At 40.7% G+C, this 20,028-nt stretch overlaps 1 protein-coding gene across 4 annotated transcripts in view; it reads right to left on the reverse strand.

The window, feature by feature from the left end:
* Nucleotides 1–647: 647 nt before the first annotated feature.
* Nucleotides 648–20,028, reverse strand: part of lpp (LIM domain containing preferred translocation partner in lipoma) — a 115,270-nt gene continuing 95,889 nt past the window's right edge. For all 4 annotated transcript variants that reach the window (XM_025054243.1, XM_017041954.2, XM_017041951.2 and 1 more), the window contains 4 exons: nt 18,559–18,728; nt 5,846–6,024; nt 3,537–3,657; nt 648–1,442 (listed from right to left, as the gene is read on the reverse strand). In XM_025054243.1, the coding sequence (XP_024910011.1) occupies nt 1,314–1,442; nt 3,537–3,657; nt 5,846–6,024; nt 18,559–18,728 (599 nt within the window). In that variant the 3' untranslated portion in view covers nt 648–1,313. The remainder of the gene's footprint in view (nt 1,443–3,536; nt 3,658–5,845; nt 6,025–18,558; nt 18,729–20,028) is intronic.

Genomic DNA, 20,028 nt, shown 5'->3' on the forward strand with positions numbered 1-20,028 from the left:
GTGTGTGTGTGTGTGTGTGTGTGAGACCGTTGTGACTTCAGAAGCCCGGTCAACACAATAAAGTTGACAAACTAGCATTCGACGTAGGTACACAAGAAGAAGGAACACGGCTTAGATTTGTATCTTTGGTGTTAGCTATGCAGCTATTTTTTCACATAATAATAATAATAATAATAATAAGCATAGCGATAAAATAAATCGTTGTGTTCCGCTCGGTGTACTTTAGGTGCAGCTGTGCTCAGATCACTTGAGGCTTCTTCTGGACACAAATGTAAGGGCCGTGTGCGTAAGCGAGTGGACGTGCAGTGGGGCTCGAACACACGTGGTGAGGATTATCATGACATGTCATAACACTGAGTCATAACGCGCAAAGAGACTGCTCACTGATGGACGCGGACAAACACGGGCGACGACAACACGCAGGGCTATTTGTATCCTGTGACATCGACGGAAAGACCACGGCTATTTTATTTTAGAATTCAAACTCGGAAATTTAGAGATCCACTCCGGAATGCTGGGAGTACGTTTTGCAGGTACAATATTTGAAATTTTTAAAAGGTGCTCTTTTATAGTTGGGTTACGGTTATTATTTTGGAATGTAACTTGGAACATTTGAAAATAAAATTGCAATATTCAACATCTACTTGTTTTTGTTTTTTTAACCTCATTTGCCTGATCTTGTCCAAAAGGAACACGACTCAATAATAAAATAAGAATTTTCCCTTTCTCACACAATAACAATTTGTAAAATTACTGGCATAACCCCCCCCCCCCACACCCACCCCCAACAAGGACAACGGACAGCCTCGCTGAGCTGACAATTTTTTTGTTTTTTTTTTTGCTTTTCAGCTAAACTTGAAGATTTAAATCCTAAGTTAGCCACGTGCCTCGCACAAAGTAAACAGGCGTAAAATAATGGGATTGAGATTGAACAACTCGTGAAACGTACAGTATAATCATCGGATAATAAACTAAAACTGATCAATACAAGTAGGTCGACGCTACGACTGTACCGAGTCAATACTGCTTTTATATATATATATGTACACATACATATATTTATATATGTAAATATATATACATTTACGTATATATATTTAAATATATGTACATATACATATATGTGTGTATATATATATATACACATATATGTATATATATTTATATATATGTAAATATATATGTATATAGACAAAGAGTGAGATTCTCATATATAATATCATTTTGTTCGGACTCATGGATGCGACTGTGAGAGGGAGAAATGGAGATTGTTTTGTTATCACAGTACAGAAGGTGACCAGTCCAGGAGCTGTTCAGAGGTCAGTGGTGGCCTTGGCGGTGAGGGCCTGGATGCGGGCGGTGTTACAGTTTTTGCAGAGGACGTGTCCGTCCAGAGGGTAGCAGCCCTGGTTGTCCCCCTCTGAGAGCAGGGAGCCACAGTCCTGCAGGACACGGACACAGGGTCAGACAACAGGCTTCACATCGGGAACAGTCACTGATGTTTTTTATTTTTCAACACCTTCACGGACACACGCGGTCATGAGACATTTATGTTGTTGGTAAAGACATTCACACAGTTTTAACACAATTTATAGGTTAGTGTTTTATATCACATTGTTAGGAGAGGTGCTTTACAGATGCAATGACTTATTTGTTTTATTCTAACCTTTTAGAGTGAGCTAAGGAAAGTCTAACTCTGTTGAGAAATACAATTTAGAAAAGAAAAAAATATTAAATATTCATCTTTTGGTTATTTCCAAGGAAAACATCTGGATTCAGGAATAATGACCCTTGATGTAACTACTTTGGACAGACAACTAACTTCTATAGAAGAGGTTCACAACCACTGGGTCCTGGAACAATACTGGACCGCCAATAAAAATACATGTTTACAGCTGCAAAATATTAAAATTTTATTTTGAAAAAGACCACACATGTCTTGCCTTGCTTATCAAAATAAAAGTCTTCGTTAAAAAGGAAAAATGCCAACAGAGGAGACAGAAGATGAGCCTTCAGCTAGCAAAAATAAAAGTTATATTTTCATTCACCACCGGTCCAGGAGTGTATCTTATTATCTCACATGAACCCAATCCATGTTCCAAAACTGTTCTGGACCTCTGTTCCACAGTATTACATTTGTTGCTTCAGTGCAGGGGTCCTCAACCTTCAACACCAGTTGTATCAGGGTATGATGTTTTAAGTACTCTAGATATACTACAGCATCGGTTCCCAAAGACCGGGTCACAAGAGTTTTTTTTTGGGGTCGTCTCGCATCATGTTTCCCAGGAGTTTCCGAATAATGTCTATAGACTTGGGTCACAAAGGTTTGTGACTTTTAAAATATGGGTCCCCAGAGAAAAAGTTTGGGAAACACTGTACTGGAGTATACAGTTAAAGAGAACATCGACACTATGCTGCGTCGCTGTTTAACACTACGCCAGAACTTTAATTCAATTCTGACTTTTGAAAAACAAATACACAGTATCAAGGATGCGTCAGTGTCTGCAGGGAAACACGTTAGCTTACAAATAAGAACACTGGCAGATGGTATGTACAGTATGAGCCGTTCGTATGTTTCTGTCTGGGAAAGCAGCCAAACGTTTGGTAACACTAATCTAATCTAATCTCACAGGGAGCTAATGTTAAAAAAAAAAAAAAAAACCCTCAGTCTGGTTTAGTGGAACTTACTGGAAATTCAACCCTCTTTGATTTTATAATGCCGAACACAATGACACAATTAGTTCCTGTAATTTTTACTTTAGAGGGCACGGATCCTCCTCAGGCTCCACCTGTGCTCACAGCTACACACGACCAGTGTTGTCATCAACAGGTTATACTCGAACCTGCTGTGACCTTTAATGCTGACCTGTCAGAAAATAATGTTTTTATTTTCTTGATGTTATGACTTCATGACGGTTCACGGGAGAAACAACAGGTTTGATTTTGGTTCTCACAGAAGACAAACCTGCAGTTTTTGAAATCAATTACTTTGGAAAATCACTTGGATCTGGATGCACATCTGTGCCACAACGGTGTGAAAGGGCCAACTGTGTTACATCTTCATCATTCTCTCTCTCTCTCACACACACACACACACGGAGAGTGAATAACAAGTTCATCTCCTCATGTCTCCCTGGTGACAGAATCCTTCTCTTACTGAGCTCCTCCCTGAGCCTGAACTAATCTGCTCCGCTTCCATTTGACCTTTACGTTCGCCAAATGCTCCGTGTTCTCACACTGAAATAGTTCTCTAAAAATGTGAGGCATTACTTCTCTTTTAGCCGGGCACGTAATGTAAAGCTTATCAGCCGGCAAGTGGGCTGACTGACGCTGGTTACGATGTGAGTCTGTGAACTTTGCCGAGAAGGGAGAGAGAGAGAAGATGAAAAGCTATTTTGGGGGGCAGGTAAGAGAGAGACGAGTATCGACAGCGTGCTGTAACTGCTGCCGTCTGCAGCTGTGAGCTCTGGCAGACCAAACGGTGCCCTCTCATCATGTGTGTAGAGAGTTAGCCGGGGTAAACACAGGCCACGTACCTCACAGCGATAACACTGCACGTGGAAGTCACGGTCCAGGGCCACGATACGGACGGTCTCCTCCTGGCCAGGAGCAGGCATTATAGGCTCGTTGCACACACAGCAGCGTGGAGCGAACTTCCTGTGAGAGAGGACCGAGAGAAGAAGGCTCAGAACAATGACAATGACCGACATCATTACATCGTGTACTTTTAGGAAACGTGTGTTTTCCAAAATTAGCTTTTACCGAAACTGTGTTATTAAAGGAAAGTGAAAGTGAACCGCTTGTCATTGTGACACAGCACACCACCGCACACAACCAAATGTGACATCTGCTTTTAACCCATCACCAAAGTGAACAGCTATAAGCGCCAGCGTGCACCTCAGTGGTACGGACTCGAACCTACAACCTTCCCGTCCCAAGTCCACTTCCTTAACCACTAAGCAACCTTCCAGTCCCAAGTCCACCTATTATTTCAGATTAATTCACCATTGAAACGTCAGATTAAAGGATACAGGGATGTCAAGTGGTTAGCGGTCTTGCTAGTGATGTCGTACTCCAGACCGGCCTTGGTCTCGTGCTGGACTCGCTCTTGTCTCGGGATGAACTCGGGATATTTTGTCAAGACCAGTCAAGATTACAGCTGCTGTGAATTACTTTTTAAATGGTAAAATTTCCTAATTAAAAATGAAATCAATAAAGTATTTTATTTTGAAAGCGATGACACTACATTGACCTAACCAACCATTTGAAATAACTGAACTTTTCAAAATAAAAGACTAATGCGTCTGTTTTTTTTTGTTTAAAAACCACTACAGCCTGATCTGATACCGACGCCCGAATGCTCAACGTCACTTTTTATGCCTTGAGCAAAAACGTTTGTTCAGATTTTCAGGTCACAGACACTAGATTAATAAATCATGATGCATTTTTTTCTGATTCTATCAAAAGTTAAATTGAAGATGACGTTAAAGTAGAGTGTGTGCGTGAGAAAACAAAGGGTTTGATACAGGAGTTTGGCCACAGGACAGCACTGTATGTTCATGTCCTGTGCACAACTGCTGTTCTCCAACTACACATATGCAAAGTGGTGAATATTAAATATGTCTTGATTCTAATTTTTGATGTTTATATGTGCGTTTTTTTTTTGTTTATAATTTGCAGTAAAGAACAAAATATATACATATACAGTATATGTTATAATTTAAATTCTAAGCTTTGCAACAGTGTAGAAATATGATGTATGATTTTGGGAAACATCATTGCAAAACCAATATCTAGTTCAGCATTTACAGCACCAGACATCAAACCAGTAACTTTGGAAATGCCTTCACCGGGAAAAGGGTCTATTATTAGAACGTATGAGGATCTGAGAAAAGATGAAGTGAGGTTGTAACTTACACGGAGGCCGTGGGATAAAACTGTTTCACAATCTCACTAAGCTAAGAGTCGACCAGGAGCGTTTGAGGACACCCAGGTGTACAAGGTCAAACCAGTCAGGTGTGTTTAGACCACAGGCCGACACGCCCTCTCTATCAAACATCGCCAACACAGCAGGAGCCACTTGTTGACGTCAGCTTCCTTTCGGTCATGCAAGGAACGCTTATGGGAAGTCGACGGTTGTGAAATCGAAGCTATGACACAATAGCAGAAATTTACTAAGACGCTCAAAATTCACTGCTTTATCTCCCGGGTCAGTTTGCACGTAAAGGACAAAAAAAGGTATCAAACAACCCCCTTCACCTGCCAAAAAAAAAAAAAAAATCCCATGATCCTCTAGGGCATATGTGTTAAACTCAAGGCTCAGGGGCCAAATGCGGCCCACCAAGCCATTTTGTGTGGCCCACGGGAGCTTAAAAAGCATTGAATAAAGTCCATGCAGCAGAGTTTATCAACCTATGAAATTAAACACAGCAATGAACAATATTTGTAGCTTGAATAAATAATAATCAATTGCAGATGGATGTTTTAGTCTATTATGGAGGAGCTACATCTATACCAGACTCTAGTCTGAATGACTTTTATTTTAAAATATTGCAAGATTATTGTCAAATAAAGAAAGTAAATAAAATTTTTTTTGAATGAAGTTAATTCGAATTTTTAATTTTTTCACTGTGTCCCGCTGCGGGCTGGTACCAAAGGACCTATGGACTGGTACTGGTCCACAAACCAGGGGTTTGGGACCCCTGATCTATAGTGTTCCATTTACAACCGGCCCTTCAACAGGAACTGTATTGCTGACGTGGCCCCCGGTGAAAATGAGTTTGACACCCCTGTTCTAGGGGAAAGTACCTGATCTTTCCGTCTAAGGAAACCTTTAGTTACATACTTGTGAAAGTCCTCGATGCAGTGAATGTGGTTGGAGGCATCCACGGTGAAAGGGATGCCATCCAAGCTGCGGTGACACACCACGCAGGTGAAGCAGTGAGGATGGTAGGCCTTCCCCGTGGCCCGCAGGATGCGCTCCATAATGGGCTTACTGCAGATGGTGCAGGTCTCCAGCGTTTTCTGTGGAAAAAAAAAAAAAAAAAGCATATTAATACATACATGCTAATCTATCAACCAGTGCTTCATCGCTTAAACCACTTTGTCTGCCCATTCTTAGGACCTTTAAAGTTTTTTTTTGGCCATTTCTCATCTTTGTGTTTTTTGTTCCTTGTGCTGCCACAAACAGAACCTCAGTTATCCTCAGATGCCTCGGAAGCTGAAGGAATCTGATCAGAGCTCTAGTCCAAACACAAACACGGTCATTTATCTGTTGCCCGCACCCACACCCCCATCCCCATCCCATCCCATATGCTAGAGTGTGAGCAGTAAATATTTCTATTTTGTGATGACTGCAGGTTTTCTGCAGCCAGGCGACTGGGCAGCGGGCCCAAGCTGGGGGGTTGGGAAGACGTGACGGCCTCTGCGCCTGACTTATCTGTACTGTAGCATCTCTCTTGCTAATATATGCTGGAAGACCCCATTTGTTATTTGGATATTTTATAAATAACGGCAGGGTCTCTAAATAGCAAAGCAATTACACAGCGGTGAATATATCATGCGAGTGGAATCGGGCTGTTGCATCTCTTTTCTGTTTCTTTTTCCTTTTCGGTGAATGGGGCTGCTGCACCAACATCCAGCCAGGATGGCAATCTGCCACGCAAATAAAACTCGGGGTAAGTACACGTACTTCCACCTCCACCAATGACACTGCGTTGAGATGATGCTCAGCCCCGTCTGAGATAACGGTATTTGATATGTTGTAATGTTGCACAGAAGGAACGGAAACTCCAATGTGAGAGTACTTCTTAAATGATCATCTGACTTCTACTTTCAGGCAGAAGTGTAGGTTGGTTTATTTCATGAAAAGCAACATGTCACATGCTCCGCATCCTTTTTTTTTTTCCCACCTTTTTTGAGATTGGTAATAAAAATAAACATTAATCCCAGGGCAACATTTGTGTATAAACAATGTCCATATTGAAATCCTGCTGGATCCTGGAAGCAGAAGAAAGCCTTTAATGAGCTCACTGCACTGAACCCTTGAGGTTTGCCCCACACACACACACACACACGCACAGAGGCAGGGAGAACAGAAGCAAGGGTGAGAGAGAGTGAGATTACAGCTCCTACCTGGGAGTCGGACTGGGGTACCAAGGCCAAACAGCACTAAACCATCCTCAACTCTTACAGTACTCCTTACATTCCCACTCACTTATCCACTTCTGTCCTTCATTAGGGAATACCTTGCCCTTGTTTAACTTAACTAGAGCATATGATTCCACAGCACACACTTCCTTCAGGCCACTGTAATGAGTACAGTACTCAAAAGACAAAATTTCTCTCTTTCTCCCCGACGGTGACCTCAATTCATTCATTTTGTCTTCACTGGTTTGAATTCCTTTTTGACTCCTCGTACCTTTTCTTTTTTCTGTTTTTTTTTTAAACAAAACATTCATCTGCATGGTTACTTCAAGTCTGAGTAGGAATAATTAATTAAAGAGTGATCTAATGAATGGATGTGCTCGACCTCCCCATATGGTGAAGGGAAATATGCATAAATCACTTCAGATCCCATCTCTCTGCGCAGATCTCCTACAAATGGCCACTAGAGGGCTGTATACGTTTACAGATGTCTGGCTTTGTGCTCCCCCCGCCCCCCCCCCCCCCCAGACTAAATGTGATGTATTGAAGCCTACGTCTTCCTCCTCACCCGCCCCTCTTCCTCGTACATTTCTCAAAGTGTTTGCCCAGAAGGCTAAACAAATGTCTAAGCAGATGAGGTGAATTTAGGTCAGACGGCGCTTTTGCTGAACTACGGGGTGATTGGAGTGTGTTCACAGTCAATTGTGAGCCGTTTCTTTTCTTTTCTTTTCTTTTTTTTTTTAATAAACTGTTTCTACTTTGTGACGGGTTTCTTCCATGTTCTCCACGTCACGTCACGGACCGGACGCCACTCGAGCCCGGCGTCACAGAGTTGAGCAACCGGCCTTCTCAAATTAAGTGTGACACAACTGTCTGCCGAAATGAGAAATGTGACGGTAACCAGGCATTTCAGAAAAGTCAAACAAAAACCTTCAAGCGTCTGCTGTCATCACCACACACACACATCTGACAGGAAACAGACAGGAAGTCAGACCGCAACACGACAGAAGGAGAAGCTCATTTCTAAGTAGTAACGAAATAGTTGGACTCTTGTTTTATTTTTATTTTTTTATCTCAAAAATGAGGAAGAGTTTAATCATTTAAGCAGTTTTAAAATTAGACTGATAAAAAACAAAAAATAAATTAATAACCAGAGTTCAGCTTTAGATATTCAATCCCACAAAACTGCTTTGATAAAGCAAGTTGTAGAAATGAATGTTTGAAATGAACAACATAATTATTCATAAACACAAATAAGTGAAATAAGGACCCTCAACGTCAGCTGTGAATTGAACATATTTCCTGATTTGAAACCTGGCAGAGTGTATTCAGAGTTCATGATGTCAGTTTGGTATCTATGTGCCTCTGAGTGTGTGTGTGTGTGTGTGTGTTGAAAGATGGCTTCACTGGTGCTGTGTAAACTAACCACACCTCACGGACAGTTGCTGAACAAGACGGAGTTAGCGTTAAACACAAACACCGGTATCGCATCAGCATCTACGACACGGCGATGGACTTCTTCTGCCTCAGATGAGCTTGAAATAAAAATACTTTCTCACTTACTTTTTTTTTCTCGGAATCAATCAATCTAAAACAAAATATTATCATCTCTGCCTATTTAACTACACATTTTTATTTATTTATTTGCAACACGCAAGAGACGGGTGAAGTGACACTACAAAGAAAATGTGAGTAAAAAGAAGAAAAAAATGGCTTCACTTAATTAATGTCACCATGTCATGCAGTCACATCAGTTTCATATTTTGGGGGGAATGTTACACAGAGCTGGTTGGGAACACGGATCCATTGATCCATCATGTGACCTGACGTTTTTTGGAAACCACAGAGAAGAATGTTACAATAATTTTGGGGGAAACATTATCCTTCAAAAACTGAAGTCTAGTATCTACTTCCGTTTTCTGTTCGAAGCCTAAGTAGACCGCTTTGTCAGGTTTTTTTTTAATCAAAGCCTATTATGCACACTAATATAATATTGAAAAAAAAACACCATCTGCCTCAGTATGGATCCACAGGCCTTGTTTTCATGTGTTATTTTTTGCCACCGGGAAAAATGGCAACATGCTGCAGGGATCCAAGAGCTTTTGTGATCCTGTATCGCAAGCAGCGATGAGATTAGTGTCAGACTCCACGATTGTACTTTTGAGTCATGAATGTACTGCATGTTATGACACAACACTTGCTGTGAGGAGAAGCTCCTGTTTTCTCTTTGGCATCATGCTGCAAATATATCCATTAAAACGAAGGCTGATTATTGACTGTAATTGAAATAAGGAAGATGATCCTTCCTTGGGCAAACTAAGGCCCGGGGGCCAGATGCGGCCCATTCAGCTTTGTAATGCGGCCCGCCAAACTTGTCCAAATTATGTAACTGCTTTGTATTGTGATTATACTTCTGCCTTTTCCCTGCAATGTCCACCTTTTCCCTATAGGTGGCGGAGAGAAGGCTAAAACAATTTTAGCATTGTAGCCTTTATGCATCACTTTTACATGTCCACTCACTCCATCTATCTGCTCCAACCCGGCCCCCTTGTCAAATTTTAGGACCAATTGTGGCCCGTGAGTCAAAAGGTTTGCCCACGCCTGCCGTAGACCATGTGAGAGACCACAACTGTACTGAAACAGTCAGTTCCAGGTCAATGCTAGACGTTAGTCAGTCAGAAGGAAGTCAATGATTGACTTCAATGTGACGGCAGGTCCAGTTAGGTGAACGACTGCTTAGAACTGTCTAACAGACCAAAAAGAAAAAGTAATGAATAAAAACAACGCAAAACGTGTGGGGTTGTAGTCATGTATGCATTTCAAAGAATAGAGCCAGTGCTTTAATTCAGATTTTACAACAATTTGAGTGTTGAAATTCAACACCAAGTTCAGAACTGCTTATTCTGTCTGGCATATTTTCAAAACTATTCTGTGAATTATAGTGAAATTTTAACTTTTATCTTCACTTATATTGCAGTTAAGGTTTGACAAAAATGTTATCTGTGTTTCGCATCATTTTTCACAATATATATGTGTGAGCCACAATGCTGTTCAAAACAGGTATTCAATGGTAAAAAAACAAAAACAAAAAAAAAGCAAAACCTTAACTGTGTGAGGAGAGTTACATCAGATCCACTTTTTTAAACATATATGTCAGGTTAATACATTTTCGTATACATTTATATATTTTCTGAACATTATTGAGAGCAGGGGTGCCCAATAAGTGGATCCCAAACTAACAACCAATCAGAGTGCTGGTAAACCCTAACAATCACAATAAATAAATATAAATATAATTCTATAGTGCGTAGTAGTGACTATATAGTGCATAAAATCAATACCCTGACATATAATGTATATATAAGGTATGTTTCAGATATATGAGTACATATATATATAACATTTTCACATTTAATAGCAGCAATTTAAACTCTAAGAAGATCGTAATAATCTACAGATGAACCCTGGAGAAGACAACTGTAAGTTATTTACTGTATAAAAAAACCTCATGCTCTTAATAAACCCTAAAAAAATGACATAACTGTACTAAACATTACACACGACCCCATATGAATTCCAGGCGACTCCATGTGGGGTTGCGACCCCAAGGTTGAACAGCACAGCCCAAGCCCCTCCGTGCAGACTCATTCACATGAAGGTGAAGAACCGACCAAGCCACTGTCATTTAATATCTGTGATTGCGTCTCAGAGCAATACGCCGCGTCCGTCTGTGGTGTTGTTAATCAGATCGCAGATGTGGGTAAAATATATATAGGTCTGCGTGAGACGAGCGCTACTGTCTGACAGCAGCTTTGTTTATGCGCCGGTGTGAGTGAGTGAGTGAGTGAGCACGTCAGGTGGCGTGCACAGCGCTTCATTTAGAAAGCCACGAGGATCCGTGACCTTGGAGTTATCAGCTGTGTAATTCGCAGATGGAGCGTCCGCGACGCTCCCCCAGTCAGTTAGCGAGGTGTCTGTGTCTCTGACCTGGACTGGCCCTGCCTCCCCTGACTACAGCTCCACGGCGCTCGGTAATAAATTCACACAGGGTTATAGACTACTAGTGTGTGCCAGGCTGGGATGGCGCTCTGCCAGAGCTTCCTCTCCTGATTTGTTTCTTTACATTTATTTTATGTCTCTTCCTGGACGGGTAATGGCCAGCCTCAGCAGAGAGCCATTTCTCCAACCGCGGCCGCCACACCACTGCAGGTTTTACACATTTTTTGGAAAAACCAACAGACATCAAATGCTATTTAAATATTAATGTATTCTATTACTCACTGCTGTTTCGCTGTATTTGTACCGGGATTTCTTTTTTTAGCCGCCTGATTTTTTTGTCTCGCTGAGGCCGATGTGAAAGGACGACAAGAAGACAATCACATTTTATTCAGGGTTTCTTCACAAAGTAAAAGTCGCCTCTGGGGACCACAGTGTCTTTGATCTCAGACTGGAGCAGAGCGGTCAGCCTATATACCTGCCCATCTGACCCCCCCCCCCCCCTCGCCTCCCTTTTCCTTAAATTCAGCTCTGCAGCAGAATGTGACTCCTCTGGACTTTGGGCAATGTCTGCTGCTCTGGTTACAGAGGGAAACTGTCAAATCCTCTGGCAGTAGTTCTCCAACGTTATAAGTTAGAGTGACATTGTGGTGGGTCAGCACTAGGTCACGGATATTTCTCTCCCGCTCACTCCAGGGAGGGGCTGGGGTTGGGGTATGATGAGTGTGTGATCACAGACAAAAATATGAGATAATCTGGCCATTTGTCGTCCTCTCGCCTCTCCTGCCCAATGACGGGAGATTGCGAATGAAAAAGTGCACATATCGAACAGTCGGGAACACAGTTCCTGTTCCGAAGCTGAGACATTTGTGACTTTAACAGCTAGAAGTAGTAGTAATCTTGCTAACGTCTTCAGTACTATGTCTAATACCTAAACATCATCTCCTGATCTAAAACAAAGTGGAGGCTGCCAGGGGGCACTAAAGGGGGCTGAGAAAATTGGAGGGAAAAAACCCCCAAAAATACTCAAGACTCAATATTCTTTTGTCCTGAACTGTACAATCTCCATATTTGTCGGATTCTCAAGTTTACGGTTGTACCTGAAGGCACCTCGTGTGACAGCTGCGACTTTGGCATGACAAGGTTATAGTCTGTCTAGACCTGGCGGTTTGCATCTGTTATAAAGCTGTTTGCTCCTCAAGCTATTGTGTAGCTAGCGAGCATGCTAAATAAATGTATTACCAATTGTATAGTGACTAAAAGTAAGAAAATACATTCATAGAATTGATGGTTCTTTATCTGAGGGGTTTCAAAGAGGGTCCCTAGCCGGATGCTAATGCTGGCATGGAAAAGTTTTGGGAACCTCTGATCTAGATGGCTATGCCCTTTTTTATTACTGTTCCACAAAACCACCGGGTGTGGTGGGTTTGCATCCACTGTACAACCCAATTACACACACATACAACATTGTTGGCAATTATGAAGAGGCATAAATGTGTGAAATCCTATTCACGCAAGTGCTATCTAATTGGCTCACTCCTTTGAGGAATTAGACCCAGTTAATCATGTCTGAATAAACAGAACTCAATTAGAACTCCGTGAGTTAACGCAGACACTCATGAATATTTGATGACGCAGTCGGCCGAGAGCCAGCCTCGCCGCGTTCGCAATCACCCTTCAGACAAATAAAGCAGAGAGAGGTACACCTGACGTCGCTCGCCGCTCACCGCGCGACCCCGCTCCCTCTTCTCCTCGTCTTCTGTTCTCTCGTCGCGTGCAGCATCTGTGCTGCCGCTTACACTGCGCTTCAGTGCCAAATAGATGAGCGTATAAAAGGGGGCCCTGAACTAACAGCGCTGGCTACAAGCCTCCGGATCTGAATTGCTTAATATCCATCTCAGAATCGTGACAGATGTGTGGGTGAGGTGCTGTCATTTCTACTTAGAGGTGCTGTCAGAGAGCTCGCATTATTACATTCTTTTTTTTTTTTTTTTTGCTTGTACCATTTATGTCACTCTGAACAAAGGTGAGATCATCCTCTGACTGAAATATTATATACTCCTTTTTTAACTGACAGCGGCTGCTTCACAGGGAGTTCTTGAAGGATTTTATATTGTCTGACGGCTGAATAGTGAGATTCTATGTGTGGTGAAGGATGAGTGTTGGATGTAAATACCAGGAGTCAAAATACGGCTGACATATTGGCACACTTATTTCCATGTATCACGTGTTTACTTGTGATTAATATACACAGAATTCAATTAGTAATTTTTTACAGCTCAGTGAATACTAGGTTGCTGGTTGAATTCCCTGTCTTTCTAAACAGTGTTTTACACTATGTGTGTTTGGTGTGTTAAATAGACATTCTACATCACGGCTGTCAAACTCATTTTGGTTCAAGGGCTGCATACAACCTAATAAGAGAATTTGTTCGACTTCAACAAGGAATAGTGATTACAGATTTTAAAAGAAATTCACGATGTAAGAGACCACGGAACGCTACTCGGTGTATGACCTTTTGTGTACTGATGAAAAGTTGCATTAGAAGCCGTCATGCCGCTGTGATTGACTCACTGGCTGAAACCTGTACTTACATACTTTACAGAACGACTAGTTGGTCACTGCAGCTCGCCACTGCACTACAGAGGAAATAACACTGTCAAGCTCCTCAGGCCGAAGATTCTGTGCGATAAATAGGAATAAAATGTGAAGTATGTTTTGTTGTCTTTTACTGTGGGATCGTAGAGAAATGATACAGTTTTAGGCCCTTATCAAGTCATCTTGATCTTAGCTTGGTTATCACTGTGAATGATTCGATTTGATATTCAGGATCGGTATTGGTCTAATACTGGTCCAAATATCAGAATCAATTATTGGAAAAAAAAAATCTATAGCCCGTCCGATCTGATACCTAAGCCCAAACGATCAACTTACTGTTACTTTGCGCGACATGCCGTAAACTATCACTATCGCTATCACGTCAGCAACAGCAACATCAGCTTAAGGAGAAAAGAAACGAGGATAGAAATTGGTACTCCAAGTTGCAGTATCGATCTCTGTATCAGACATGATAAAGTTGTATCCAGCCATCCCTAGATATTATACATATAGAAATGACTTTAAGTTTATCAGTAAAAGCTCTCAAAAGCTTTCTCTGTATTTATCCTGATTTATCCTGATCCTAAAGTTTAAAATGCAACAGCAAAGTGCAGATTTCACAACTTTTTTTTTACAGTGAAACATCTTTGCTGAAAAAAGTTTTCTCCATACTTTGAAGCGGCCTTTGTTTACAAGTAAAGTAAAAATGAGTTTAGTATGTTTCAAAATGTTGTAAACAAAATATTAAATATTGAGTGAAGTTAACATGAATTGGTTTGTGAAAAAACATATTCACAAATTGCAAAAAAAAAAAAAGTAATAAATAATAATAAAAATACAGAGAATAAATTTATGCTTTCTTGGGAGCTAAAAGAAATTTCTTTTGGACAGCGACGAGACCAAAAGCACATTCATTTTAAACAACACACCTCCGATGTTTCAAATAAGATAATGAACCCATTGCATCCCAGCAAGTCAGTGTCCATGACCTTGGTGTTCTATCAAATCTAGTCAAAAGAAGCGGAGGTAGATTAGGGTTATTATGTGGTCAAATATATTTTTATGGCTGCTCCGTTGACATGAAGGTCTGGTCCCGCGGAGACCTTGTGTCACTTTATTACACTGCACTTCTGCAGCTGTATTCAATGAGAAATCCTCATACAACTGTGAAGGTTTGGATGTGATTCTGCCGCTCGCTGGGAAATGAGCATTGTCCACAGCCGTTTCATCATTCACTGGAAACAGTCGGGCACACTAAATGGAACTGTTTATCAACTCACACCCTGAAGCGATGGACAGCTAAAGAACCACTCTCACATTAACAAACTAATTATGTGGAATAAAGTTGGCTGAAAGCTGTAGAAAGTAGCAATAAATTGCTGCAGTAACAGGACAGATAAAAAAAAGAAAAAAAATGAGGAACAGAATGGACTGGAGAACTGTGGGCACCGTTACCCGGTGTAAGCAATTAACCTCAGTGACACGGAATCCCACGGCTGGACTTGTTCAAAGAGCAGCAGGGCTCTCAGATCAATGAGAAGCCCCCATTGTTTTAATTGATATGCTCTCGTGGTCAGAGACAGACTTCCTGATGTGAAAGAAAAGAAGGGGGGAAAAAATGCTCCTCATTTCTAAGGCGACAGAATGAAAGGCAGTAGAGATTTTTTAAATCGTACTAAGGCATAAGCATACTTAACAAATTCAAAAGACTCAAAACGACTTCACATTGGATCCTAGAATAACGGCACAAACAAAAATTAGTTTCATTTAACCGCATTGCTTCTTTAAGAAGCTAAAATCGCAAGAGCAAAGTACTGGCGATGTTCCTGTTCAGTGACGCCCGGCCCACTCATATTAGACAAGTGAACGCTCTGAATTAATTTAAGTTAAAAAATAAAATACTGAAGGAAAAACAAATAACTTAAGTGACTTGATTGTTCACTTTTAATTACGAAATGCAACCGATTCGTTTAGAAGTACAGTATATACCAGTGTTTCCCGAACCTTTTTTATCTGGGGACCCATATTTTAAAAGTCACAAACCTTCGCAACCCAAGTCGATAGACATTATTCACAAACTCCTGGGAAACATGATGCGAGAAGACCCCAACATTTTTTTATTGCGACCCACCTGAGGGTCGCGACCCAGTCTTTGGGAAACAATGGTATATATGATGTGTTAGCATAGTCAATAATTAATACTTTCACAAGACTGTGATGCAGGAGAGGGATTTGGGGGAGGGTGACTGTCGCAGCAAAAACAATAAAATGTTATGCGTGTAATATTTGCACGTAACTGAAACACTGAAATTGATTTTTAAAACAATGTAATACCACCGTTGCGTGTACTGTAGTTCTTCAGATATCTGAGTTTTTGACTCGACTTGAAACTTTAATCAGGAACACATATCAGGACACAACTGGCTGAGACACCTCAATACGAAAAAACAATAGCTCAGTGACGCTGTCACATTAATAGGACTATGAAACGACTTCATGCAAAGTGAAACATGGGCACAACGGCAGTGCAGTTTATCAACGTCCTGGTGTATTCAAATAGGCAGAGATAAGTGTTTGAGCAGGAGCCAGCTTTTAGGCCAGTGATGTGTCCATCACCTTTTAAATTCGTGGCCAGATGGCGTGATGGAGCTTTGTCAAACTGAATGAATACGGGGCTGGAAGTCAGCCGTAATATTGATAACAGCTGTGGCGGAGTTCCTGTTCAATTACTGCAGGGAATCGATGACGTCGACACAAACTAGCTGAGCAACGCCGTTAATGTTCTGTAGTGCAGCTGAAGCTGGAGAAGTATGGAGTATGAAAAGCTAGCTTATTTGTTTAAAAAGTTTACAATCAAAAGGATGCTTTTTTTGTGTGTGTGTGATACATTTTGCACACAACAGTGGGATTATATTGCTGTATATGTTACTCTCTCTATATATGTACTTATATACACATATGTATATATATATGTACATATATACATATATTATGTATATAATATACATATAATATGTATATATATATATATATATATATATATATATATAATTAATGAAGAAACAGCTTATAGTCCGGAAAATACGGTATATACTGTATGCATACAAACATATACATGTTTGTATATATATATATACATATACTGTACATATACAATTATGTATAATTGTATGTGTATATGCAATAATATATATAATTGCATATACATATGCAATGATATGTATAATTATATGTATACATATATATGCATATATATGCATACATAAATATACACATACATGTATATATACTGTATATTCAACAGATGAATCCTTATGCATCTTTCCTCATCATTAGAAGCAGATATGTCTCCTTTAAAGGGTGAATGAAGATACCACTTCCATTGGTGGTTAGTGCACACCGGCCTATTGAGTTTCGACTCAATTGAGTTTCGACTCAATAGTGCACGAAAAAAAAAAAAAAAAATCCAACGTTTGATTGACTGCAACTGAAGTCAGGTTGTGTCTATTTCTCTCACACACCTACAGTTTCAGCATCTTAACCCCCCCCCCCCCCCCCCCCCCCCCCCCACCACTCAAAACACAACCACACTACTATACATCTATAAAACAAAAAAAACATTGCGTGTCCTAGGCCTTACATTAAGGACACAACAGCTATGTATCATCATCATCATCATCAGTGATTCTGAATGTGGTTATTCTTAGAATATCTGACACGGACGCTTGCTTCTCTTGCCATTCTGGAATACGGCTTTTCTCTTTAGAGACCCAACGCTCACATTACTTTTCTAATCATACAGAGGCGTATGACCCTTAGGATGGGAATAAAAGAAGAAGAAATTACTTTCATTAAGAAATTCAGATTTACCCGATCCTTTTGATCTCATGCCAGAAGAACATTTATGCTGATGAAATGCATAAATAAAGTTCCTCCATTTTTTTCCCCCCATTCCTTTTTAGCACACATATCAGAGTTGGAGAACTTCCAGACAAGACAACTGTAATAACCGTGAGTGCCTCTGGAGTGGGATGATTTAACTGGCCTGGCCCTGCAACTGATTCAAACACCATGTACAGTAACTCAGTGTCTTTACTGTAAACACACACATCAGTCCGAATCACGGACGGAATCAGAGAAATACATATTGTTCTGAATGCCAACATGTTTGTAAGTGCGTGTTCTGATTAGTGTGAAAACATCATTTTTAAATCAAGGAGAAACAAATCAATGAGGTCCCTGTGGGTTTGGGATGAAGGATTGAAGGATCATTTCATTTTCAAAATAAAACGTCTTTAGACCTTATCCTGTCAGTATCAGAGTCTGAAGGACCTGTTGTTTTGAAACATTGACAGATTATCTTTGAATGAACAAAGTAAAGGGATATGACTGGATTCTTTAAGGAAATTAGTAAAACTGTAGTACATTTTTTTCAGTGTACCAAACGACCTACGGACCGACACTGGTCCCCAGACCGGGGGTTGGTAACAACTCCCATATTGTTGATCAACCTTTGCAGGAAAAAAAATGTGAGTTTCCTTGACTTTTAAAGACAACTTTGGACAAAAAAAATGCTTAGCCCAGTCATTCAAGCACAGTTTTAACACTTACAATCAGATGAGTTTTCGAAAATCCTTCCTTATTGTATCATCAGCATAGAAAACTATTTGTTTTAGTTAAACCCCATGTATCTTTATAATGTTCAAGGAGGTGTTAACCACCAGAAAGATTTCAATTCTTAGGATTAAGACCAAGAAAGATTTCAATTCTTAGGGTTAAGACTGAAATTTTAAAAAAGAAAGTACTGCGGTTACTTACAATGTAGCAGGGTTCGCAGTACGCCTTTTTCTCGACGGCGTAGAAGGGCTTTCCACGCAGCTTGGTGCTGCAGGTCATGCACACAAAGCAATCGACGTGGAAGACTTGGTCCATGGCAGTGCAACCGGTGCCTTCACCCACCACGTTGTCTCCACAGCTGGCACAGCGCCCTGGGGAGAACGAGGGAGAACACTGAGTCCACTGAGGACACAAAGATTCGTACATATTAGCTGTATATAAATATCTGGGTTTATGTATAGATATCTTGACCCCTGGAGTCATCCGTTGACCTGCTCAACTGAACAGCAACTCTACAACTTTACAAGTAAAAGATCTGTTTGTCAGACAAGTGTAATCTTACTGTCTTTGTCTCTCCGTCAATTTGGCACTGGAGAGAGACTTCTATTTTAAAAAGTAGGGAAAAAAGGAAAATGAAAGTCTTTTGTCATGTGGCCACGAGTGAACTGATACTGTTGCGCCAGAAAAAGCCTGATTGCATATGGCGGGACATGGCATTTGAAAATCTTTAATTGAGTCAGAGATATTTTTTAATTAAGTTTAAGATGTCCTCTTCTCAATGCAACTTATCTTCAACCCAATTAATATCACTGTCAATTTAATTACTGGTATCGCACGGTAATAGGATTTAAGCAGATATCTGAGGATGTTTTTTTTTTTTTTTTTTTTTTTTCTTAACACATCTGAGAATAGATGCAATCTCTGTGTGGAAACATGATACAGTATATTCAATTAATTCAACTTCTACAGATCAGTTTGGTGCCTTTTTTTGCTTCACCCAAAAGCTGATTTGGGCAGTGATTGACATCGTATGCCGTATGTATTGAAGAGGGAACTTCAAGCGTGTCGCAGACTGAGGGCAAGACACTAGCCCGTGGAGATACATTATCTGATGCTTGGGTTTTTACAGTTCCACTTTCTGGTTTCTGAAAGGAGTGTGAAACAGAAAGGGAAAGGTATCAGCCAAACAGTGGAGATTGTGCGTTAAATCTGCTTACGTTCCAGGTTCATTGATGATGTGTTAATCGCGGATAACTCATTATTTATCAGCAGTTTCATCGGCAACACGGAAAAGTTATAAAAAGAATGGCTGGGAGTTCAACTTTCGGTGGTGCCAGTCTCCCGCAAATATTCTTTAAATCAAGATTCAACGGTTAGACGCTATAAAAGTTGTTTACTTTTGAAAAAAAAAAAAAGGCCCACGGCAGAAGAATCGCTGTGCATTCATTCTGGTGACTCCCCGTCATCCACGGCGACTCACGGTGCAGACAAGTTTTCATTAAAGCAGCTATCAGTTTCATCTGCTCCCACGGCTCTCTCTCCTTTCACACCTCAATTACGGCTGTGTTACCTACTGTACAGGAAGGCAGATTAAACAATCTAGTGAAAGCCTGTCTCCCAGGGACACGTGGGTGTCAGTGGAATCACAAGCAGGGTAATCACTTCAGAGAA

The sequence above is a fragment of the Cynoglossus semilaevis genome, chromosome 2, assembly GCF_000523025.1.
Source record: "Cynoglossus semilaevis isolate Cse_v1.0 chromosome 2, Cse_v1.0, whole genome shotgun sequence".
Classification (NCBI taxonomy): Eukaryota; Metazoa; Chordata; class Actinopteri; order Pleuronectiformes; family Cynoglossidae; genus Cynoglossus; species Cynoglossus semilaevis.